A 24994-nucleotide genomic window follows, 5' to 3' on the forward strand; every position below is an offset into this window, starting at 1 on the left:
AATTCTCAACATTGAATCATTTTGCAGGAATGAGTCAATCAAAACTGCATTTTCCAACAGAAAACTGTTGTGTTGAAATTTTTCCAACCAGTTTTATTGAATGTGCTCTCAGGCTTCTCCCAGGAGGTTTTCCCAGAGGGTGTGGTTGGAAGAGGGTGTGACGCTGCCAAACCAGGTGCCAGCTCATGCCAATGCCCTGGCCTCACTGAATGCTTGCAAATGCATAGCCAGGCCAATTCACTTGTGTATTAGTCTAGATCAAAATTATGATTAAATGTATGAGAGTGTATTTTGTGTTTAATCTTCAAGAAAGCTAAAGGGATGTTACTTGTATTGTTTTCACTTTTCTGTATCCCGTTATAATGTAATACCAAACATTTACTCCTGTAAATTAATAACCCATTGGATGAGAAAGAAGCCTTGTGGAATGCAAATGAAGAACTTGAACAACAAAGTGCTAATTTCAAAGCAGATGGTCATTGTGTGGGATGACTGGAGGTCAAACACTCTAAATTCATCCCTCACTCTCCATCAGAGGAAAAGCCCACATGGGTAGTGGCCCTGTCAGTTTGTTTTCAGTGAGAAGAAGCTATAAGTATGGATTCAGGGAAAGATCCTTCATCTCTGGACTGTTTGGACTCTTACAGGGAAGTGTACCAGATGCAAAGCAGAGATCCCCAGAAACACAGGCCATGGGCACTGGTGCATGTTGATCCCGCCTATTCTCGGACTGTGGCACATAATAGTTTAGACCCGATGGCTGTAATACTTTGGTGTCGTTTCATTTGTTGGGTTCAGTGTGTGGGTGCTGAGTTGTACTGGTGGCCTGTGATGTACAGAAGATCAGACTAGATGATCTGGTGCTCCTTTCTGACCTTAAACTCTATGAAACACCACGATTACAAACTCAGTTTGTAGGGCCTTAATAAGTAAGTAAATGAAGAGTTGCCTTTCTTTCATCCTTATGTGTTTGAACCTCTTTAAAAAAAAAAAATAAATGAAGGATGTTTGGGATTTTCTTCCCCTTCCTTGTTGAATTTAACCACACCCTTTGTGCATGTTATCATTATCATCCAACATTCCAGGCCTACGACACAGCAGTGTTGTGGGAGCTTTGTGTCCTGATGGCGCACACAAGCACTTCAGCAATGATACATGTTAACAAGCTGGAGCATCAAGGAATCTTCAGCTGATGACAAGCCCTATTGCAGAGAAAATCAGAGAGGCAAGCACAAGTGAGACATTAAGAGAATCAGGAAGTGGCTTGGCCTGTAAAAATGAATTAATTGGCAACACTGGAACTCCCCTAAGATGCATTTATGAAGCAACACCTGAAAGGGCGTGAAGAAAGGCAGGACAGAGGGAAATTATTCTATGCAAATTTTTTCTTTGTCTTTTCATTGGAATATGAGTGAGGAGGAGGAAACAGCCGTGGGCATTTAAAAAGCCAGAAGATATGCTCTCTCTGTGAGAGAGGTTCCACCTTCAACTTTCCCTTTTCATCTCCGTGGACGACAATGTGGTCAAAGATTTTTCTGAGTGTTCTTGTCTTTCATTTGACTTCGGCAAAATCTTATGGGCCGTAAGAGATCACATATTATTTGCTTTTACTATATAATATTGCATTATTTTTCCATCATTTAATTTGTACTGGGGGCATTGTTGTATGATGCACTAAGACTTTTGTTTCTGGAAATTTGGGTTCAGATTGCAGTTAAAGGTGTGGCTGAAATGAATTTGGTGGATGTTTCAGTGTAGAGTGAATCTCTCTCATTTTCACAAAATTGGTATGAAATGTGATTTGTTTAGTAGAGATCCAGGACTAATAACAGACACTAATGCAGATGAGGATTGAGGTGCAGCAGCAGAAATGAGGAGGAGGCCTAGGACTAGATAAGCAGACAGCGCTGATGGTCAGGAGTAAGGTGTATTGGCAAGACTGGGTGAGTGGTAGGACTGGAATAGCAAGGGGCACTGTAGGGGCCTCTCAGAGCTGTGCTGGAGTCTGGTGGTATCATGTGTTGCTTATGCAGCACCATAACAGTGCTCAGGGTTTTACAGAAATAGAAGACTTGGGGTAAAAATTTAAAAATCACTTCAGTGATTTAGGAGTCTAAGTTTCATTTTCCTGAGGGACGTATGGGTATAACACCCTATGAATGTTCATGGGACTTGGGCTCCTAAGCACTTAAGCATTTTTGAAAATTTTACTCCTGGTCTGTTCTCTGAGGATTGTGCAATCTAAGCCAAGCAAGATCAGTTAAAGATGAAAACAATAAAAGAAGTGGGAGGGAAGGGTGGGGCCAGGATTACAACAAAAATATGATGTGATTCATTTTAGGTTGCATGTCCAGTTTCTCAGTTCTGACTTTTATTTTAATGAAAGAACCAGGGGAGCAGGGGAAAGGCTAGCAGCAGAAGCCTAACCAAACAGAGGAGGGGCTTGGAGGGTGAGAGTGAGGATGCCCTGGGAGTGGGAGCCTGTTCTAACCATAACAGGCAGCATTTTTAAAAGAGGCATAATGGCAGGAGACAAAGGGAGCAACAAAGTGAGAGGGGTGGGAAGAGGATAGAGTGTGATAGAAACAAAAGCTGAGTTGGGTAGTCTCTCCTCCTGGAATAATCAAGCGTTGCATGCCAAGACTGAAGTGCATTTCCTGTGTATTATGGCAAATAAGTTGTGACATTTCAGTTCCTTTCTTGATGGAAATGTGCCCAGATCTACCACCACAATTAGCATTAACTGGTACTTTTGTCGATAGTCTCAGAAAATAAGCTCATGGCTGACTAGGCCACAGAAACAGAATTCTCTACCTGGGGATGGTCTGGTGGTTAGGGCACTAGTTGGGGATATGGGTTCATTTCCTTGCTCTGCCACAGATTTCCCGTGTGACCTTGGGCAAGTAATTTACCTTCCCTGTGATTCAGTTCCTCATTTGTAAAAATGGGGATAACAGCACTTCCTTCCCTCACAGAGGTATATACATCCATTAGACAACATGAGACGCTCAGATACTATGGTGATGAGGGCCCGATAAGTATGATACATACCACCCCTCAAGCTTGTCCCTCCAGTTCAAGTTTGAGGTGAGGGGGTGTGGAGAATCATCTAATAGTGGAATAGCTTGAGGGACAACACACTGTGCTCACGTAGGGCCTGATCCAAAGCCCATTAAACTGGAGTCTTTCCACTGATTTCAACAAGCTTTTGATCAGGATTCCCAGTAGCCACTTAGAGCTAGTCTACACTGGCAACGTTAAAGCACTGCCACAGCAGCACTTTAATGTGGCTTGTGTAGTCAGGTCAGAGCGCTGGGAGAGAGCTCTCCTAGCACTCTTTAAAAAAAAAAAACCTCTCCACGAGGGGCGTTGCTACCAGCGCTGGAGACTTCCTGCGCTCAAGGGTGTGTTTTTTCACACCCCTGAGCGAGGAAGTTGCAGTGCTGTAAATTGCGAGTGTAGACAAGCCCTGAATTTTTCTCCAAATGTATTTTGTTGTGCGTCCTGTCCTTTCTGCTGACTGACCTGGCTGTTTGGCTTTGTTTATCTGTAGTCAGTATGTCCTGGTGGTCCCTTCGGTGCTGCAGAGCATCTCTCCGCAGAGCCTGTGTGTACAGCTCTACAACCTCAGTGAGCCACTGTCCCTGAATGTTCACTTGAACTATCATGACATCAAGACCACGCTATTTGAGGAATCTGTGACAGAAAAAAATTTCTTCCAATGCAGAGAGTTCAAGGTATTTCATATTTTAATTCAACTAAAGAGAGACAAAGGGGGACACATCCCTCCTGTGGTCCAAACGGATCCTACTCTTGAAGAACAAGAGGAGAAAGGCTCAAGGAGAATGGGGATGGGAAATGAAAAACAGGACACAAGGTATGTCTACACTGGAGCTGGGGGCGTACATTGCAGCTCAAGGAGACATACACTAGTTCTGATCAAGCTAACACACTCAAAATAGAAGTGTAGCCACAGCAGCACAAGTCACAGGAGGGTATAGCAGCCCAGAGCACAATCTTGTCTGAACTCCCAGGTACATACTCAGGTGGCTAGCCCCTCCTGCTGTTCATGCAGCTGCAGCTAAACGGCTATTTTTAGCATGCTAGAGCTGGAAGTTATACCTCCAGTCTCAGTGTAGATGTACGCAAAGACAGACTGCAGGGAAAGGAAAAAAGATTAGAAAACGAGTCTGAAGAAGAAAAAAAATCTATTAGAGTGTGTGGGGAGGGGGGGGGAGAGAGAGAGAGAGAGAGATCAGGGAGTGTGTCAGGGAAAGACATTTTACTTTCACCCCAGGGTGTAGGCGGATTTGACTCAATCTAGCTCATAACCCAGTTGGAACACAGAAGTCTCCTTTCTCATTACAGTGCAGGGCCAAAAGCCACAGAAGAGCCCATAGTTAGGTGATCCCATATGCAGCAGGAGAAGCACTTTAGAACTTGCTAATAGCCTGACAGCCCTGCACATCAATAGGGTCAATACACAGTAGTCCTGAGAGATTAGGAAACATTTATGCTAGCTGTTCTTTGTGTGGATTTGAACTGTGTGTGGAGTCCACAGCCTGGGGATAAAACTAGTGCCAATCTATAGCGTAGACTGTAAGGGGACATAGAGCTGGAGGTGTGATTTCCAGCTTCACTAAACACACACGCACTAGCTTTGATTGAGTTAGCACACTAAAAAACAGCAGTGAGGCTGCAATGGCACAGGCAACAGCTTGGACTAGCTGCCTGAGTACAATCCCAGCTGAGATTCTCGGTCACCCACTGCTAGTATTTCTGTGGCTACGTTATTTTTATTATAGTAGCTCAATCAAAGCTAGTGTGTGTGTATGTTTGCCAGAGCTGGAAATTACACCTCCAACTGCAGTGTAGACATACTCTTAGAACTTGTTTTGTTGGCAGACAGACAATCTATCACCAGACTCAGCATGATTCACTTAGGGGTCATCACCCTCACTTGGGAACCCATCACATAGACGGACCCTAAAACACTTTCTGTCTTCGTTTTTTTGTTCCCTCCCAGGCTCCTCTTGCCACCTCTGACCCTTTGGCTTTCATCACTTTCTCTGCCAGAGGCCACACAGTCCACCTGTCAGAGAAAAGGTCGGTGGCAATTCAGAATGTGGACAGCATTGTCTTCATCCAGACGGACAAACCCATTTACAAACCTGGACAGACAGGTGAATGGGGGGGGGGGCGGTATGAGTTAATTATTGAACTGGGAGTGTGGATGTCAGGGGGCAGGGAGGTTAGGATGGAGTCTCATTGCTAAGAAGGAGAAGAACTGGAGCAGGATGTCCATAATCAGTCCCTGAGGTGGTCTCTGGCTGCAGCCCCAGGTACGGATCATCAAAAGACAGCGGGGAAAGTAGCTTATTCATAGAATTTTAATGCATAAATAGCATTTATATGTTCCTAATTGAATGAATTTCCTCTGAGAGATCTTATGGCTTTCTGGATTTACAGAAATCCATCACTTCAGGAATATCCAGATCTTTTGTTGTTTATGCTTATCTGAGTCTGAGATTCGGATTCAGTCATCATTTCTACAGGGTGTACAATACAAAAAATAAAGAATAAAGACAATGAGATGTGTCCAGAAGAGAAAATCAATTCTTCTTCCTACTCTGTGGTTTCTATCATTGAACACATGACTGGGTTTTCTTCTACTCTTTTCTTTTGGGGAATGCTCTGATGAAGAGGTGAGTCTTGGAGCATGACCTGAAGACAGCAAGCAGTGATGGATAGGTTTTTCCTGATTCATTTAGGACAGTGATACCGAGCTGTGTTGGTGCTGGAGAGGAAGGATGGTCTACTGGTTAGAGTGCTAGTCCTGGATTTGTGACATGCAGGTTCAGCTCCCTGCCCTACAACAGACCTCCTGTGTGACCTTGGGCAAGTCACTCAGTCTATCTGTGCCTCAGTTTCCCATCAACGGGGATAACAGCACTGCCCTATCTCACAGGGGTGTTGTGAGGATGAATACATTAAAGATTGTAAGGTGCTCTACTACTATGGTGATTGGGGCCATATAAGTTCCTAAGATAGATAGAGAGGGCCCTGCCAGTCCTTCTACATTTCTACCTGGGCTATTCTCATGGTGATGAAGTCGCTCCCCTCTTTTCGGATGCTTCATATTTTCTGGAAAATACCTTTGGAGCAGAAACCTGTGGTGCTTCTTAATACAAGCAACGTTTGTTTTGTTAGTTTGGAATAACCTCGTTCAGCCATATTTGAAATATCCAAGCATGATTAACTGCCAAGCAGTGTTCTACTCACCACAGGATGGCGCCTCCTCCTGGCCATTCTGGGGATTAGCTCTGCACAGCTGATACCCCTTCCTGCAGTTGCACTTCATCTCTTCTCTCTCTGTCTGCAGCCTCTCTCTGCCTCCAGGAGCAGCTGTTGCCTCTTTGTGACTTGGCTCTCCCTTTCCAGGGTATCAAAGTCTCTTTTTATCAACAGGCTTGGGCAGTCTTCCCATTCCCTGCCCAGCCAGTGCCACTTCCACAGTGGCTGGTAGGGGATCCCAGGTCTGTGCTGTACTCCGGATTCCAGCTCAGGGACCCTCTAATCAGCAGCTCAGGTCTGTTCCCTCCTGGACCTTGCTGGCTCTTTCCCTGAGCCTTTCCTACCTGTCTGGCTTCCACCCCCTCTGGGTTTGCCACCCTCCCAAGCTCTCTCCTCTCAGGATCTAACTGTAGGTTACCTGCCTCTGTAGCCTCCAGGCACACCTCCCTTCTCACAGGGTGTGACTGAAGCTTACTTCCCTGAAGCCCTTTCTGCCATCAACTCCCAGGCTTTATAGAAGCCTTGTCTGTTTTCTCACAGATGAACTTCCTCCTAATTAGCTCCCTCCACACAGCCTGAATCTCCCTTGTTTGCTGCTTGATTGGCTGATTGGGCCTGCCTGGCCTAATTTAGCCCTCTCAGAATCAGTGTGCGGAGTACACCCCATCACACTAAGTACAGTTAATTTGTGATTTTATTTAAATGAAAGGGTTTTAATTGTTGTTGTACATGACAATAAAACATGTAGCAAATAAAATGATGCATGATAAACAGTTTGAATAGTCCACATTTGATTTAGGGTGGGAAAGTCAATTATTCTCTCTTCTTCCAAACTTCGAATAATTTTATCTTTAGATTTATCTTTCCACTGCCCCAAGATTTAAGTTCAGGAAGTTCAATAAATAATATGTGGGCTAAAATTACCCCTGGTATAATGGAGTAGAAGCTGAGAGATGATATGACCATGTGTGTTTACTTTTTAGATATATTTGACCCCAGCTGATACATGGAGGAAATACTTTAGTTGATTTTTTTTCACCAGCTAAAATAACATTCAAATACTTTTTGCTTCTCCAATAACTCAAAAGGCTTCTCTTTAACACTTCAAACTTTCCTTCAATGATGTGTCTGAAGAAACTTAGTTTCAAAACATATATTAGAAAATGGTATTCTGCTGCTAACATTGTTCATTTTTTTTCTTTCCCCATCACCTCCTTTCTTTTCAGTGATGTTCCGAGTTGTCTCTTTGGATAACAGTTTCAAACCTGTTCAGGAGATGGTGAGTGTGACTGGGAGTCAATATTTTTCAAGGACCTGTTATAGATTCACTTAATCAGCCACTATCTGACCTTTATATCAGGAAAACGGGCTGAGTAGATCTCCTGATGTCTCTCTAGCGAATATACTCCTTGAATTCACATCACTAGTCACTGACACACCTTTGTATGGGGGAAAGGGCCTGGGACATCCCTAGAGAACGCAGATCTGAAGGGGAGAGTCACCTCACCACTCCCCATATCAAGAGACTGTGGAAATCTGTAAATATTTTAGACTGTCATCTTCACAGACAGGTGACATTAGGGTTGTAACCTTAACCCACTGAACTTCTGGTCACAAGTTGAGATAGGCCTGAATGAAAACCTTGTGCCTTTTCTCCAAACTTGTACACCCAGAAAACGAGCAGCCAGAGTCTTGCCTTATCGTCCAGTTTATTTCTAAATCAGTAACTAATTTCCTTGAATTCTAACTGTTTTTTTTTTTTGCCCTTTATCTTTTTCAGTATCCCCTGATCTTCCTTCAGGTAAGAGGTGCATCGTACTATAAACCATGACTTATTTCGAAGGACAGAGTTCTCTCAGCTTCCAGAATCGGAGTGTTTGCTTGAGAAATTGTCACCCTGAAAGCAAATACTCCCATGATCCCCAGTGCAGATGGAACCCTTGCAGAATGTGTTGAGAATGAGTGTCAGGCACTGAGCATTGCAAGAAATTGTCAATAAAGGGTCCCAGGAAGGGAAGAAAAACCAATCCCCCTCCATAGGTGCATGAGTACTTACCATGTACACAATGCTTCCTGAATAAGCTAGGCCCCTCTATGGTTTTCTTTTATACAAGACAATCTGATTAGAAACAAAGAAAGGAGCAGGGTTTTTCATTTATATGATTGTGCATCAGCTTCCTCACTATTATAGGGAGGAGCCCTGGTTATAGGAGATGACTGTGAGTCAGGAAATCTAGATTCTTTTCCCACCTCTGCCACAGACTCTATTTGTAACCTTGGACTGAACACCGGTGGCTCAGTATTCCCATCTGTAAAGTAGGGACAATAATAATTGTCTCCTGGGGTTATTTTGAGACTAAACTTCATTAGTGTTGTAAGGCATTTTGAGATCCCCAGACGGATGGTGCTCTAGGAGTACAAAATATTATAATAATAATAATAATAATGAATATATTGTTCCACACACTCTGTTATGTTATATAGGAAATAACAACAGAGGGCTAGATCATTCTTAAAGATTTTTGGTGAAGAGTGTAAACTACAATAGCAAAACCCCATGTATTATTTATTTTTAAAACATAGATACTTATTGTAAACTACAGCATTTAAATCCAACACCTATGTCCCCACCTCTCCTCACTGACCGTTAGGATGGGTGTCGTTTTCTGTGCTTTCACAGCCAGGAGTACCGCTCCTCAAAAAGGGATTTCCCAGAGCGATGTTAGCATCTAAGTTATATTGACTCTAATGGCAGTGGACTAGAGCAGGGTTGAGTAAATGCCAAGTGACTTTCAAACACTAGAGGGAGCCACAGGGAAGGAGTCCACAGAACTAAGGAGCATAACACATGGTAGTTGTGAGGGGGCTTGAATAAAGAATCCAGTTTAAATTTACCTCAGTCAGACTACAGCAGACTGGCTGATGTGATGACATCACTCCCAAGCTTACCATGTATGTATAGGAGTTGTCTTTCCCTGTAAGATCATGTCCTAGAAAGGGCAAATGCAGATAATACATAGCTCTTATACAGTGCTTTTCACCTGTGTATTTCAAAGTACTTTACAGAGGAGGTCTGTGTTAATATCCCCATTGTACAGATAGGCACTGAGCAGTGAAGTGATTGCACAAGGCCACCCAGCATGCCAGTGGCAGGGCTGGGAATAAAATCCAGATCTTCTGAGTCCCAGTCCTGTGTTGTTTCATGTAGATTGGCAGTTTGTGTATCCGATATCCAGTGTAGCCTAATCTGAGGGTAGTTTAGTCCACACACAGTCTCAATCTAGGAAGCAACAGGGGTTCAGAGCACTCAGCATCTATAAGACTGAGTCCTTAGTCACATCCTATATGTTAAACCATCCCCCACACCCCAGATAGGACGAAGTGTAATAAAAAAAATCCCCCATGCTAACAGATAATGAGGAACGGATCATAGAACAAAAAAAAAGGTAGCTTAGATACAAGTAATTATGATTTGATCCAATTTATAATGTGCAAGCAGAATAAAGTCTAGACCAGAAATAGGTATACTTAGTGCTTTAATAGGGCCAATTTCACAAAACTGAAAACAATTATGAACCAAATCATAATTTGGGAGAAAGTATTTAATAGAAAAATGTGAATGATAAGTGGGAATAATTTAACACCTTACTAGATGCCCCAAAATCCACAATTGAAGAAGAAGATCATGCTGGTTAAAAAGCTGACCTGATTTAGAAAAGAGAAATGGCCAACAGAGTAAAGGACAATAAGAAGGAATTTTTAAAATATATTGGGCACAAAAAGAATCCTCACAATCGTATTGGTCCATTACTAGATGGAAATGCTATAATTATCAATAATAATGCAGAAAAGGTGGAAATGTTCAATAAATATTTCTGTTCCATATTTGGGGAAAAAAGAGATGATACAAGTCTCATTGTATGACACCACTTTTTCCATTCGACTAATATTTCTTGAGGATGTTAAGCAGAAGCTATAAAGTTAGACATTTTTAAATCAGCAGGTCCAGATAACTTGTATTGAAGAGTTTTAAAAGAACTGGCTGAGGATCTTGCTGGACTGTTAATGTCTTGGAGCACTGGTGAAGTTCCAGAAGACTGGAAGAAAGCTAATGTTCCAATTTTTACAAAGGGTAAAAAGGACAACCTGGATTATTATAGGCCTGTCAGGCTGACATCAATCCCAAACAAGATTATGTTAGGGATTAATTGAATCCTTGCTGTTAAGGGATTCAATTAAGAAACAATTCAAGGAGGTTAGTAAAATTAATGCAAATCAACATGGGTTTATGGATTATAGATTCTGTCAAACTAACTTGATATTTTTTGATGAGATTAAAAGTTTGGTTTATAAAGGTAATACTGACAGGTTTCAGAGTAACAGCCGTGTTAGTCTGTATTCGCAAAAAGAAAAGGAGTACTTGTGGCACCTTAGAGACTAACGAATTTATTTGAGCATGAGCTTTCGTGAGCTACAGCTCACTTCATCAGATGCATACCGTGGAAACTGCAGCAGACTTTATATATACACAGAGAATATGAAACAATACCTCCTCCCACCCCACTGTCCTGCTGGTAATAGCTTATCTAAAAGCCATTTCCAGCACAAATCCAGGTTTTCTCACCCTCCACCCCCCCACACAAATTCATTCTCCTGCTGGTGATAGCCCATCCAAAGTGACAACTCTTTACACAATGTGCATGATAATGAAGTTAGGCCATTTCCTGCACAAATCCAGGTTCTCTCACTCCCTCACCCCCCTCCAAAAACCCACCCCCATACACACACAAACTCACTCTCCTGCTGGTAATAGCTCATCCAAACTGGCCACTCTCCAAGTTTAAATCCAAGTTAAACCAGAACATCGGGGGGGGGGGGGGGTAGGAAAAAACAAGAGGAAATAGGCTACCTTGCATAATGACTTAGCCACTCCCAGTCTCTATTTAAGCCTAAATTAATAGTATCCAATTTGCAAATGAATTCCAATTCAGCAGTTTCTCGCTGGAGTCTGGATTTGAAGTTTTTTTGTTTTAAGATAGCGACCTTCATGTCTGTGATTGCGTGACCAGAGAGATTGAAGTGTTCTCCGACTGGTTTATGAATGTTATAATTCTTGACATCTGATTTGTGTCCATTTATTCTTTTACGTAGAGACTGTCCAGTTTGACCAATGTACATGGCAGAGGGGCATTGCTGGCACATGATGGCATAAATCACATTGGTGGATGTGCAGGTGAACGAGCCTCTGATAGTGTGGCTGATGTTATTAGGCCCTGTGATGGTGTCCCCTGAATAGATATGTGGGCACAATTGGCAACGGGCTTTGTTGCAAGGATAAGTTCCTGGGTTAGTGGTTCTGTTGTGTGGTATGTGGTTGTTGGTGAGTATTTGCTTCAGGTTGCGGGGCTGTCTGTAGGCAAGGACTGGCCTGTCTCCCAAGATTTGTGAGAGTGTTGGGTCATCCTTTAGGATAGGTTGTAGATCCTTAATAATGCGTTGGAGGGGTTTTAGTTGGGGGCTGAAGGTGACGGCTAGTGGCGTTCTGTTATTTTCTTTGTTAGGCCTGTCCTGTAGTAGGTAACTTCTGGGAACTCTTCTGGCTCTATCAATCTGTTTCTTTACTTCCGCAGGTGGGTATTGTAGTTGTAAGAAAGCTTGACAGAGATCTTGTAGGTGTTTGTCTCTGTCTGAGGGGTTGGAGCAAATGCGGTTGTATCGCAGAGCTTGGCTGTAGACGATGGATTGTGTGGCGTGGTCAGGGTGAAAGCTGGAGGCATGCAGGTAGGAATAGCGGTCAGTAGGTTTCCGGTATAGGGTGGTGTTTATGTGACCATTGTTTATTAGCACTGTAGTGTCCAGGAAGTGTATCTCTTGTGTGGACTGGACCAGGCTGAGGTTGGTGGTGGGATGGAAATTGTTGAAATCATGGTGGAATTCCTCAAGGGCTTCTTTTCCATGGGTCCAGATGATGAAGATGTCATCAATATAGCGCAAGTAGAGTAGGGGCTTTAGGGGACGAGAGCTGAGGAAGCGTTGTTCTAAATCAGCCATAAAAATGTTGGCATACTGTGGGGCCATGCGGGTACCCATAGCAGTGCCGCTGATCTGAAGGTATACATTGTCACGCCACTAGCCGTCACCTTCAGCCCCCAACTAAAACCCCTCCAACGCATTATTAAGGATCTACAACCTATCCTAAAGGATGACCCAACACTCTCACAAATCTTGGGAGACAGGCCAGTCCTTGCCTACAGACAGCCCCGCAACCTGAAGCAAATACTCACCAACAACCACATACCACACAACAGAACCACTAACCCAGGAACTTATCCTTGCAACAAAGCCCGTTGCCAATTGTGCCCACATATCTATTCAGGGGACACCATCACAGGGCCTAATAACATCAGCCACACTATCAGAGGCTCGTTCACCTGCACATCCACCAATGTGATTTATGCCATCATGTGCCAGCAATGCCCCTCTGCCATGTACATTGGTCAAACTGGACAGTCTCTACGTAAAAGAATAAATGGACACAAATCAGATGTCAAGAATTATAACATTCATAAACCAGTCGGAGAACACTTCAATCTCTCTGGTCACACAATCACAGACATGAAGGTCGCTATCTTAAAACAAAAAAACTTCAAATCCAGACTCCAGCGAGAAACTGCTGAATTGGAATTCATTTGCAAATTGGATACTATTAATTTAGGCTTAAATAGAGACTGGGAGTGGCTAAGTCATTATGCAAGGTAGCCTATTTCCTCTTGTTTTTTCCTACCCCCCCCCCCGATGTTCTGGTTTAACTTGGATTTAAACTTGGAGAGTGGCCAGTTTGGATGAGCTATTACCAGCAGGAGAGTGAGTTTGTGTGTGTATGGGGGTGGGTTTTTGGAGGGGGGTGAGGGAGTGAGAGAACCTGGATTTGTGCAGGAAATGGCCTAACTTCATTATCATGCACATTGTGTAAAGAGTTGTCACTTTGGATGGGCTATCACCAGCAGGAGAATGAATTTGTGTGGGGGGGTGGAGGGTGAGAAAACCTGGATTTGTGCTGGAAATGGCTTTTAGATAAGCTATTACCAGCAGGACAGTGGGGTGGGAGGAGGTATTGTTTCATATTCTCTGTGTATATATAAAGTCTGCTGCAGTTTCCACGGTATGCATCTGATGAAGTGAGCTGTAGCTCACGAAAGCTCATGCTCAAATAAATTCGTTAGTCTCTAAGGTGCCACAAGTACTCCTTTTCTTTTAAAGGTAATACTGTTGATGTAATATACTTAGAATTCTTTAAGTTGTTTGACTTGGTACCACATACTATTTTGATTATAAAACTAGAGCAAAACAAAACTAACATGGCACACATTAAATGCATTAAAAACTGGCTAACTGATAGGTCTCAAAATGTAATTGTAAATAGGGAATCGACATCTAGCAGGTATGATTCCAATGACATGGAAGACAGCATAATATCATCACTGATAAAGTTTGCAAATGACGCAAAAATTGGGGGAGTGGTAAATAATGAAGATTACAGGTCACTGAATTGGAGCAATCATGATCACTTGATAAACTGGGCACAAGCAAACAATATGTGTTTTAATACAGCTAAAGTTAAATATATATGTCTAGGATCAAAGAATGTAGGTCATACTTACAGGACAGGGGACTCTGTCCTGGGAAGCAATGACTCTGATAAAGATTTGGGGATCGTGGTGGATAATCAGCTGAACATGAGTTTCCAGTGTGATGCTGTGGCAGTAGAGCTAATGCAATCCAAGGACGCATAAACAGAGGAATCCCCATAGGAGTAGAGAGATTATTTTATCTCTGTATTTGGCACTGGTATGACCACCGCTGGAATACTCTGTTCAGTTCTGGTGCCCACAATTTGGGGAAGGAGGTTAGCAACTGGAGAAAGTTCAAAGAAGAGCATCTAGAATGATTAGAGGATTAGAAATCCTGTCTTTTAGTGTTAGATTCAAGGAGCTCAACCTATTCATCTTAACAAAGAGAAGGTTCAGAGGTGAGTTGATTACAGTCTATAAATAGGTTTCAGAGTAACAGCCGTGTTAGTCTGTATTCGCAAAAAGAAAAGGAGTACTTGTGGCACCTTAGAGACTAACCAATTTATTTGAGCATGAGCTTTCGTGAGCTACAGCTCACTTCATCAACACAGGGAACAAATATTTAATAATGGGCTCTTCAATCTAGCAGACAAAAGGTATAACATGATCCAATGGCTGGAAGCTGAAGCTAGATAAATTCAGACTGTAAATAACGTGTAAATTTTTAACCATGTGAGTAATTAATTGTTTGGTCAACTTACCAAGGACCATGGCAGATTCTCCATCACTGGCAATTTTAAAATCAGGATTTGATGTTTTTGTAAAAGATCTGCTCTGGGGAGAATTTTGGGTAAGTTCTATGTCCTGCGTTATACAGGAGCTCAGACTAGATGATTACAATGGTCCCTTCCAGCCTTGGAATCTGTGAATCTATGAAATGTAAAGGAAGGAAGAAAAAAAGTGGGAGGGCCTTGAAGAAGATGATAAAAGCATCTGTATTTATCTCCCCACACCTACTAGGATCCCCAGGGCAATCGGATCTTTCAGTGGCTGGATGTAACATCCGATAATGCCATTGTCCAGCTCTCATTCCCGTTAATCCAAGAGCCAATCCTGGGGAGTTATGACATCATCGTTGAGAAGACGTCAGGTGACAAAACGTATCATTGGTTCACTGTGGAGGAATATGGTAAGCACCTGCAGTAGATCTAATCTGCATTAGTTAATTATGTCTTATATGGCCAAGTCCCACAGCCTGTGTCTGTGACGGGCTGTTTGTCTAACACAGGCATGAGGACGTGCAGACCTTATACACTGTATAACATGATTTTTCTTATTGAACTCACTGGTTAAGACAGGTAAGCCAAGGCATGGAAGCAGGGAGGAGAGACTGAGGCCAATGGAGAGATGGATAAATAGTGGGTATCATGATAGATACTAAGGAATGTGGCCTACTGATCAGAGCAGAAGGCCGGGAGTCAGAAGTCTGGGTTCTTTTTCTGGCTTTGTCACTAAGTTGCTGTGTAACTTTGGTCAAGTCATGTCACCTCTTTGTGCCCCAGTTTCTTCATCTGTAAAATGGGAAATAATATTAAGTTAAACCTCATATGACCGGGTGAGATTGATATTGCGTGTAAGGCATATACTGTGCTCTAGAAGTCTAAAGCTATTATTCAATAGAATATATTATATTATTATTATTTAATAGAATGATATCTGGCAGCTGTGGTGGACTGCAGAGTAAACAGTGTGGAAGGATACTATGGGCAGATAGAAAAATAAAAGCTACCAATGCCTGATGATCTGTCTAGTATCTATCATTTTACATATGGAACAACTCCCTTGATTTGTTTTCTTCTTATGAATTTGTCATCCCTCATCTTGTCACTGGGACTTTCACCTGTCTCCTGTGAGATCGTTGGGTAGGACTTTGACAATCTCAAGCTTCCTGTGTTAGCAGGGAAAGCTCCTTTCCCACCCTCTCCTTCAGAAAACCCTGTTTCCAACCAACTGAGATGTCCACTTCCCTTGGGACACTATACTCCTAACCTTCCTAATGGAGTAGTGCAGGCTAGTGGATCAGCACTGCCCTGGAAACCAGGAAATGTTGGTTCTATTCTCAGGTCTGCCACTGTCCTGCTGGGTGACCTTGGGCAAGTCACTTTAATCTTTCTGTGCCTCAGTTTCCATACCTGTAAAATGAGGATTGTGACACTGACCTCCTTTGTTAAGTGCTTGGAGATCTATAGATGAATATGCTGTATGAGTATTATAATAATACAGCTCCTTGTAAAGAAGAATTTTCACACTATTAAACCTAAATTTTCCTTTTCTAAAAACATCATTCCCTTACTCTTAGTTATACCTGTCTGTATCCCTCTAAACAATTAATCTCTCTCTTTGGTGTTCATACCCCTCAAATGCTGATGCAGTTAGGTTTCTCTGTTTCTTCTTCCCCCTCACACCTAAGATGTCACTTAGCAATGATATTTACCTCGCATTTGCAGTGTTGCCAAAGTTTGAAGTGACGATCAACGCACCAAAGAGGATCTCTTTCTTGGATCAAGAATTCAAAGTGAATGTTTGTGCTGTGTGAGTATCAAGCGGGAAAGAGTGTAAATTCAGACAAGCAGCAATGTCTTGTGGGTGGAGCACAAGACTGGGAGACAGGAACTCTTGAATTCTAATCCTGACCCTGCTAATGATTCACTTTGTGACCTACAGCAAGCCACTTAACCCCTGCATCTGACTTTCAATCTCTGTAACATGATCATAATATTCACATGCATTATGCAGCTGGGGCTGTGAGGATGTTTGCCCAGTAGTTTGAAGACACAAAACAATATATACATACTAGGTATTGTTTTTTTATCACTATAGAGACATAGGAAGGGGAGAAAAAGGAAAGAAAGAGGGTAGGAGAGGTACATAGGTTAATAAATTAGGATGTCTAGCATTAAGGTCCCTGTGTACTTCACTGTCACAGATCCACAGGATCTGTGCTACACCCCATTTTTAAACAGTCTCTTGGAGGAACCCCTTCAGCGTGCACTCTTCCTTCAGGAGAGGCCCTGCCGCCTCACCACCTCCGAGACTGAGCCTCTGGGCGCCAGCACTCCTGCTTCACACCATGAGCTCTGCCCAAAGAGTCCAACTGAGACAGACTCCTAGTCAGAGATCTATACGCTCCAAAGACCAGTGCACCTCAGCAAGTATCTGCAGTGACAGCAGACAGCCTTTTCAACACAGAGTAGGTTTTATTAGGCAACTGGGACAGAGTATCAGAATTCTTTATGTTGGTACAAAGAAATGAAAGCTCAGGCTATATCTACACTAAAAACCTTACAGCAACACAGCTGGACCAATGCAGCTGCGCTGCTGTACGATCTCCCGTGTAGCATGGAGAGAGCTCTCCCGCCGGTATAATTAAACCACTCCCAACGAGCGGTGATAGCTATGTTGGCAGGAGAGTGTCTCCTGCTGATGTAGTGCTGTCCACACCGGTGCTTATGTTGGTAAAACTTATATCACTTATAGGTGTGTTTTTCACACCCCTGCGTGACATAGGTTTTACCAACAAAAGTGCTAGTGCAGACATAGCCTAAGACATAGTCCGTCTGGCCAAGCCAGTCAGTTAGCTAGCCAAGCTGCTGTGGAATCCATTTCTGGCTTTGGCTTTCTGTGCCTTTCCCAGGTGAGAGCAGCCCAGCCTCTCCCCAAAATCAAGTCTTTATCCCCTGCCTGTCACCTCTCAGTCCTTTGTTCTGGAGCTGGCAAGCTGGCCTCTGCTCAGCTTCCCTGCTGCGAGATGTTGGGCGGGGGTGGGGGAGTGGAGGGGGAACCTCTTTCCTCTTGTTCTTTGATTGCTAGGTGTTGATGTTCTGGAGGGGTAGCCATGTTAGTCTGTATCAGCAAAAACAATGAGGAGTCCTTGTGGCACCTTAGAGACTTACAAATTTTGGGGGGCATAAGCTTTCATGGGCTAAACCCACTTCATCAGATGCATGGAGTGAAAAATACAGTAAGCAGTATAAATATTACAGCACATGAAAAGATGGGAGTTGCCTTACCAAGTGGGGGGTCAGTGCTAATGAGGCCAATTCAGTTAAGGTGGAAGTGGCCTATTCTCAACAGTTGACAAGAAGGGGTGAATATCAAGAGAGGGAAAATTACTTTTGTAGTGCTAACGAGGCCAATGCAATCAAGGTGGCCCATTTCCAATAGTTGACAAGAAGGTGTGAGTATCAGCAGAGGGAAAATTACTTTTTGTAATGACTCCTTCTACTCCCAGTCTTTATTCAGGCCTAATTTGATGGCGTCCAGTTTGCAAATTAATTCCAGTTCTGCAGTTTCTCTTTGAAGTCTGTTTTTGAAGTTTTTTTGTTGAAGAATTACCACTTTTAAGTCTGTTAATGAGTGTCCAGGGAGATTGAAGTGTTCTGGAGGTTTCCATTGTCTTCTCCGATTTCCCATTGATATGGGTCAGTCTCTGCCAGTCCTTTAATGACCCATACGGTTCATACCAGATGGCTAAGTGACATGCACCTCATGTTTCATGCACTGCTACAAGAATAGATTTAACCGTTTAGCCCTCACTGGGTAGCAAGGCCATGTACAGGGGGAAACTATGGCACACATGGGATTAATAATAAGGTATTACAGAAAATTCCCATTTCATCACTTGCAGGGCCAAGGGAAAAGTGTCATGCAACCCTGTGTAATAGGGCTTAATAGGCACCTTCATGGGACATATCTTGTCCTGTGTAGGGTTGCCAGGCCTCCGGTTTTCGACCGGAATGCCTGGTCGAAAAGGGACCCTGGTGGCTCCAGTCAGCACCACTGACTGGTCTGTCAAAGTCTGGTCAGCAGTGCAGTGGGGCTACGGCAGGCTTCCTGCCTGCCCTGGCTCTGCGCAGCTCCCAGAAGCAGCCAGCATGTGCAGGGGTGATCAGGGAAGCTCTGCTCGCTGCACCGCCCTGAGTGCCGCCCCTGCAGCTCCCATTGTCTGGGAACCCTGGCCAATGGGAGCTGCGGGGGGTAGTGCCTGCAGGCACAGGCAGCACACAGAGCCACCTGGCCACCCCCTACTTCACCCTGAACCCCTCATTTCTAGCCCCACCCTGGAGCCCTCACCCCATCCCACACCCCAACCCCCTGCCCCAGCCCAGTGGAAGTGAGTGAGGGTAGGGGAGAGCAAGTGACGGAGGGAGGACGGATGGAGTGAGTGTGGGCGGGGCCTCAGATAAGGGGCAGGGCAGCGAGAGGCAGGGGTATTCGGTTTTGTGCAATTAGAAAATTGGCAACCCTAGTCCTGTGTAAGGCAACAATTTCCATGAGAAGCAGGGAATGAGGAGGGAAAGATGTCTGAAGCCTGTCCAGCAGAACTAGCCTTATCTGGATTTTAGCTTTTAGTCCATAATCTGTTACAGCCTATACTGATTTCCTGACAGCCCTGGCAACTGTGATCTTGTGAGCTGATTCATTTTTGTGTTTCCTCCTCCTCTAGCTACACCTATGGCCAGCCTGTGCAGGGAAGAGTCCAGCTCAGTGTGTGCAGGAAACACTATAACGACAAGTGTAACGAGACCCCCAAAGGATTCTGCGAAGCTGTTACTGGACAAGTATGATAGGGGCCTGCACTGCTTGCCCTTCTTTTCTTACAAATGTTATCATCCAGGACATTACATGGTGCCTGGAGGCTTTATTGGCTCCCTTTCCTATTTCTTGGGATGGGACTAGAGGCGCTGTCAGAGGAAGGCAAGTTTTCCCCAATATCTCATTGGCATGGTTGGAGGGTTGGATGGAAAGGTTTTTTTTAATACACAGTGGATGAATTTGGCCCATTATGTATGGGAGCCACAGAGAGGTGGGTTAGACTGGGAGTGCAGTGACTGTGCAGGCAAATTCAATGACTATTCTACATTTGCAGCCTCAAACACTATAGCCTATTTCACTGAGTAGGGCACTTTGGCCAGGACACTGGGTTTGTTTCTTCAGCAAAGAGTGTATGAATCTACAACACTCTATCCAAGGAATAGGTGTGCTAGCAGCTGAATTGTGTTTTACCAGATTTAACACCAAAAATGTTAGCCTGTAGATTCAAAGAGAAATAATCCCACTTCAGGGAAGACGGTAGGAGAAAAGTAGTCACCTCTTCTCTTTGATAAACCGATCTTTATTGCTCTTGTTTATGTATTGAAGGCAACCTGCAAAGGGTATAAAACATTGGCCTTGTGCCTTTTTGTTTTTTTGTTTTATGAACTTTATGATGTGTAAGGAAGGCCAAGAAGGTGTGATTTCTTCTTGTTCTTTTCCCCTAAAACATCTTTTTCTGCATCTTCTCTCTTTCTCTTTCTTTAAAAACCTTTAGATATTCCGATTTTATCTGCCCTGGGAGATTCCATCAAGAAAGAGAGAACTAATATAATTCTGTCAGTACATGAGTCGAGAGAACGAAACTGAGAGTGGAAGGGATTTGCAATCAGACTATTAAAACATTTTAGGCCAGATCCTTAACTGGTGTGAATTGTTGTAGCTACATTAAAATCAGTTGGGTTTACTCACATGCTTTAAAGTTAAGCATGTGCATAAGTACTTTGCTGAATCAGGGCTAGAGTACCCAGCACCTTGCAGGATTTAACTTTTGCTGAGCGAACTAAGGGCTTGGCTACATGGGAAAATATTCCAGAATAGCTATTCCTGATTAACTCTGTGTGGACACCTTTATTCTGGACCAAAGCCTGATCTACACTTAAAAGTTAGGTTGACCCAGCTATACTGCTCAGAATGTGAAAAATCCACACTCCTGAGGTGCATAGTTAAATCCCCCAGTGTGGACAGAAGAATTCTTTCATCGACCTCTCCGAGAGGTAGATTAACTGCGGTAATGCGAGAACCCCTCCCATTACCATGGATAGTGTCCACACCAAAGTGAAACAGCAGTGCAGCTGTGCTGCTGTAGCATTTCAAGTGTAGACAAGTCCTAAGAGTGCCCTACTCCAAATTAGCTTAATTAATTTTAGATTAAACTAATTTAAAATAAGGCCATATTCCAGGATAAGAGTATCTATGCATGGTGTTAATCATGTATAGGTAAGTCCTAAAATATCACACAAGAAGTATATTTTGAGAGGGGACCGGAAGACATAGAGGAGCAGGTCAAGGAGGGAGAGGGTTTCAGGCAGAAGAAGGCAAAATAATGGTGAAGGATTGGTTAGGTGTCGAGCAAGAGAGGAGAAATAAGACAAGAGCAAAGAGGTAGGTGAGGGAGATGAGAGCAGGGGTGCTAAGGTCTGAAGAGCTTTACAAACGAGGTCAAAGAGCAGTAGTTTCACCATTCAGAGACTTGGGCTCTTTCCCTATATGCTCACTGAGTGGTCCCTTCACTTTTCAGCTGGGGAAGGATGGCTGCATCACAAATGTCATCAACACCAAAACATTCAAGCTTTATCATCCCAGGATGTTCTGGTTCCTTGAAGTGGAGGCAATCCTCACAGAGGATGGAACAGGTAACACTGGTGGGAAAGGAGACTAGAATATGGCTGGGGTATGGGCGGGGGTTGCAGGCTGAGTTTGAGAGGCCACTTTGAGAGCTGGTACTCTTTGATGGGAATCTCTGATGGCCAAGCATAAGACTCAGTTCACCATCAAGTACCATTTTATAAGCATAATTATCCCCTCCAGGGTGCTGGAGCCTGCATTTGATCATTCAGTGCAACTTTCTTTAAAACCATATCTTCCCCCCAGCTCTGATTCTTATCTCTTCTTCTGCACCCTTCTTCAGGTGTACAGATTATAGGTGCTGAATACATTTCCATCTACCAGGCAAGGGAGAGAATGTGGTTTAAGAACATGGACATGTACTACAAAAGAGGAATTCCTTACTATGGAGAGGTAGGACAGCAGAGAGAGAATGTCCTGGGCAAACTCTGCAGTCGCAAAAATGATCTCCGTGATGCTGTATATGGCCATCCCCCTACTCCCAGTTGCAGGTTCCCTCGGTAACACCACATGGCAATAGCCCCTAATGCACAGTTCTCCCATTGCATTAGGGGCTTTCAGAGAAGATGAGGAAACCTGTCTGGGTCATGGAACCTTGCGTTATCATGTGTGTGTGTGTGGGGGGGGGGGCAAGGGGCTGTACAGTCAAAATGACATGAACCCTGTGGGGACAAGGAAGAAAGAATTTATACTGGGCGGGAGGGGTCTTTGTTAAGGCACAAGATCAGTTCCGAGTCCCCTAAGCACTGCAAGTTTCACAAGCTAGCATCCTGCAAAGAACACCACCTTTGCAGCCATTCCATCCCGGCAGGCCCAGCAAGCAAGAGTCTGAGGTCAGGTCTGAAGAAGTGTTTATATACAGGATTAGATATAAACCAGGTTACCCTGGTTTGTACCTAATCCTGTATATAAACACTTCCTTCTCTCCACAGCAGGAATATTCCTCCTGTCTTCCTTTGTCCCTCCTGTGAAGCTCCACAGGGAATTTCCTCTCCCTGCCCTTCACAGAACCCACACAAAATACTCTGACCAGTGCATGTGTTTTAAGTACACTTGAATATTTGATGACAACACCTTCTGCTATTCACTGTAGCCTCCACACAAGTTGTCTTCAATACCGAAGGCTTTGAAGCCAACCTAACATATTAAGGGGAGTAAGTGGGGCTTTATCTGTCCTGTATGTTTGCTGAACACCTTGCACACCTTTATTTATTCAGCTTCAGATGGAAAATGAGGAGGGCATCCCTGTTGCAAATGAGACCATCAAGCTACATCTCAATGAGAAGCATGTGGCTGACTATATCACAAATGAGAATGGCACTGCTCGGTTTTCCATCGACACCTCCGAATTCTTTGAGCCCAGTTTTAAGTTGAGAGTAAGTAACTGAGAGAACTAAGGGGAAAGGCTCTATTCCCCCAGAGGGTCATTCAACTGGGGGAGGAGGGAGAAGCAAGCTGGTATTCTGATGGAAAATACTGTTCTGAGTTGCAATGTGTGGGAAAGTAGCTGGTCCCTCCAGTGACACCTGCGTCCATGGGAAGGGTAGTAGAGAAGAAGGAAGAGGAAACATTAGTTTTTAGAGGAACTCAATGGGCTTGTTTTCATTTGGTCTCCCAGTCCTGTTCCAGCAGCAACCTCAGATGTGGTTATCTAAAAGGATTAAATGAGGACAATATTAATCAGAGAAGATAACCAACTCACTTTAATATGATGGTTTCAGCTGTTTGGCTCTATCCCCCCACTGTGTATCCGTATTCTAATTGTCTCCTCTCCCTGGACACAGAGCTCTGCCTTCATTGGGATGAAATCTCCCCTCAATGCCTGCAGCCCACGCTCCCAGCTCCAATCTTTCCAGCTTGCTCTGCAGTTTGGTACTGGCCCCTCCTGTGTGGTTCCTGCCTCCTGTGATTTTGGTGTTGTCCCCAATTTGATTCTGGGTTAGGTTGCACCAAAGAAACTATAAAATGCTAAGTAGGCATACAGGGGGCAGAGGATCTTGCTGGATTTTGTCACTTGGTCAAAAAGGCCTGTAGAAACCCCAAGAATGGCCTGGCTAGGGGGACAACTAGCGGACAGCATCAGTGCTTGGAGAGTGACTATGAAGTGGTGAGGTTCAAGCAACCCCCAGTTCCTTCCTACCTTCTCCTCAGTGTAGAACCCCCTCCCTGCCTCTTTGTCTTTCCACATCCCACCTGGATGCACTGACCTCCAAAACCAACTATTTGTTTTGCTGTTGCTTCTCTCGCTCCCTACTGGGCTGCTCCAGAGATACACACATCCCTTGACACATGTTCACTTTTCCCTGGCACAGAGAGAAGAGAGGTTGCAGCAAATCCAGTCTGTCTGGGACTGGTGCAGAGCCAGCCCTGCAGAGTCCCCTAACAGCTTATGCAGCCCTAGCCAGCCCCACAAGGATGTCCAGTGACCTGTCTGTCTAGGCACACCAGAGGGGACGGGATGTGTTAAGGACTCCAGAGGGCTAGCACAGCATGCAGCCTAGTTGGACTGGACTTGCTGTGCAGGAATGTTCACACAAGCTCACACACAAAATATTGGTAGATCTATTAGACTAAATAGCCTCTAAAGACCATTTTCCACTGCTTTACCCTGATTATCTTAGAGACAGCTGTGAAGAAACATTTCTGCCCCAGCTGCCCTTTGACTCTTGAATTTCCTCTTCATGAAATCCTCTGTTTGCTTTTTTCTCTATGTCTCTTGTCAGGCCACATATGCAATAGATGACTGTAGAGACCTTGGCTGGATGGACACTTACGAATCTCAGACGACCTACTACATCCAGCGCTTCTACTCCCGCACCAATAGCTTTGTGAAGCTCGAGCAGGTCCCGGAGACGCTGAACTGTGGCCAGCAGAAGAGGATCATGGTGCACTACATTTTGAACAAAGAGGGATACAGGGATGCCACCAGTGTGAACTTCTACTATGTGGTAAATGTTGGGTGGCTGCGCTGCTTCCCTGAAAGTCTCTTTGCTTTTAACCTCGGTTGAGTATTGATCAAGTCAGGAATACGTAACCTAGACAAGTCAGTGGTAAAAAATCAGAACCAAGCCATTATCTTGTCAATGGGTTCCACCAGGGCTCTGCCCATTTAAACTTGGAACAAATTAAACATTGATCTCTGAAGTCACATAGGGCACTGTGAGCACCAGTCAGTGGAGAGCATAAAATTACCACTAGGGGGACTATTCCTCAGTCCCTTGTGCTGCACAACTGCCACGCAGGAGAGGCCAGGACAAGAGTCTCAGGGCAGGGCAGGACTGAGGGGCATTGGCAGAGCTGTGAGGGGAGCCCAGGACTGGAATAGCAGAAGGAGGAAAGGAGCTGCAGGGCAGGGCTGAGGGGCATTGGCAGAGCTGTGAGGGGAGCCCAGGACTGGAATAGCAGAAGGAGGAAAGGAGCTGCAGGGCAGGGCTGAGGGGCATCGATACAGCTGTGTGTGAGGAATGCGGGAACTAGCACAGGATGTGCCTGCAACTACGTCCAACGATCATGAGGCGATCCAGCCCTCATTTTCCTGAGCACCAAACATTACAATCCTGATCATCACTAAATAATAGATATTTACTAGCCCGCTGAAACAATTTTAACTTTCTCTGATCCTGTCTCAT

General features: G+C 44.1%; 1 protein-coding gene across 1 annotated transcript in view; it reads left to right on the forward strand.

The window, feature by feature from the left end:
• The first annotated feature begins 1319 nt into the window (after positions 1-1319).
• The window catches only part of LOC144259197 (ovostatin-like), a 50843-nt gene continuing 27168 nt past the window's right edge, over positions 1320-24994 (forward strand). The window contains 12 exon segments of the mRNA XM_077807381.1: positions 1320-1582; positions 3554-3737; positions 5027-5183; positions 7521-7573; positions 8075-8095; positions 14886-15054; positions 16373-16457; positions 19372-19486; positions 21259-21373; positions 21649-21758; positions 22583-22741; positions 24089-24313. Coding sequence (XP_077663507.1) covers positions 1320-1582; positions 3554-3737; positions 5027-5183; positions 7521-7573; positions 8075-8095; positions 14886-15054; positions 16373-16457; positions 19372-19486; positions 21259-21373; positions 21649-21758; positions 22583-22741; positions 24089-24313 — 1656 coding nt within the window.

Source organism: Eretmochelys imbricata, chromosome 1, assembly GCF_965152235.1.
Source record: "Eretmochelys imbricata isolate rEreImb1 chromosome 1, rEreImb1.hap1, whole genome shotgun sequence".
In the NCBI taxonomy this organism is placed as follows: Eukaryota; Metazoa; Chordata; order Testudines; family Cheloniidae; genus Eretmochelys; species Eretmochelys imbricata.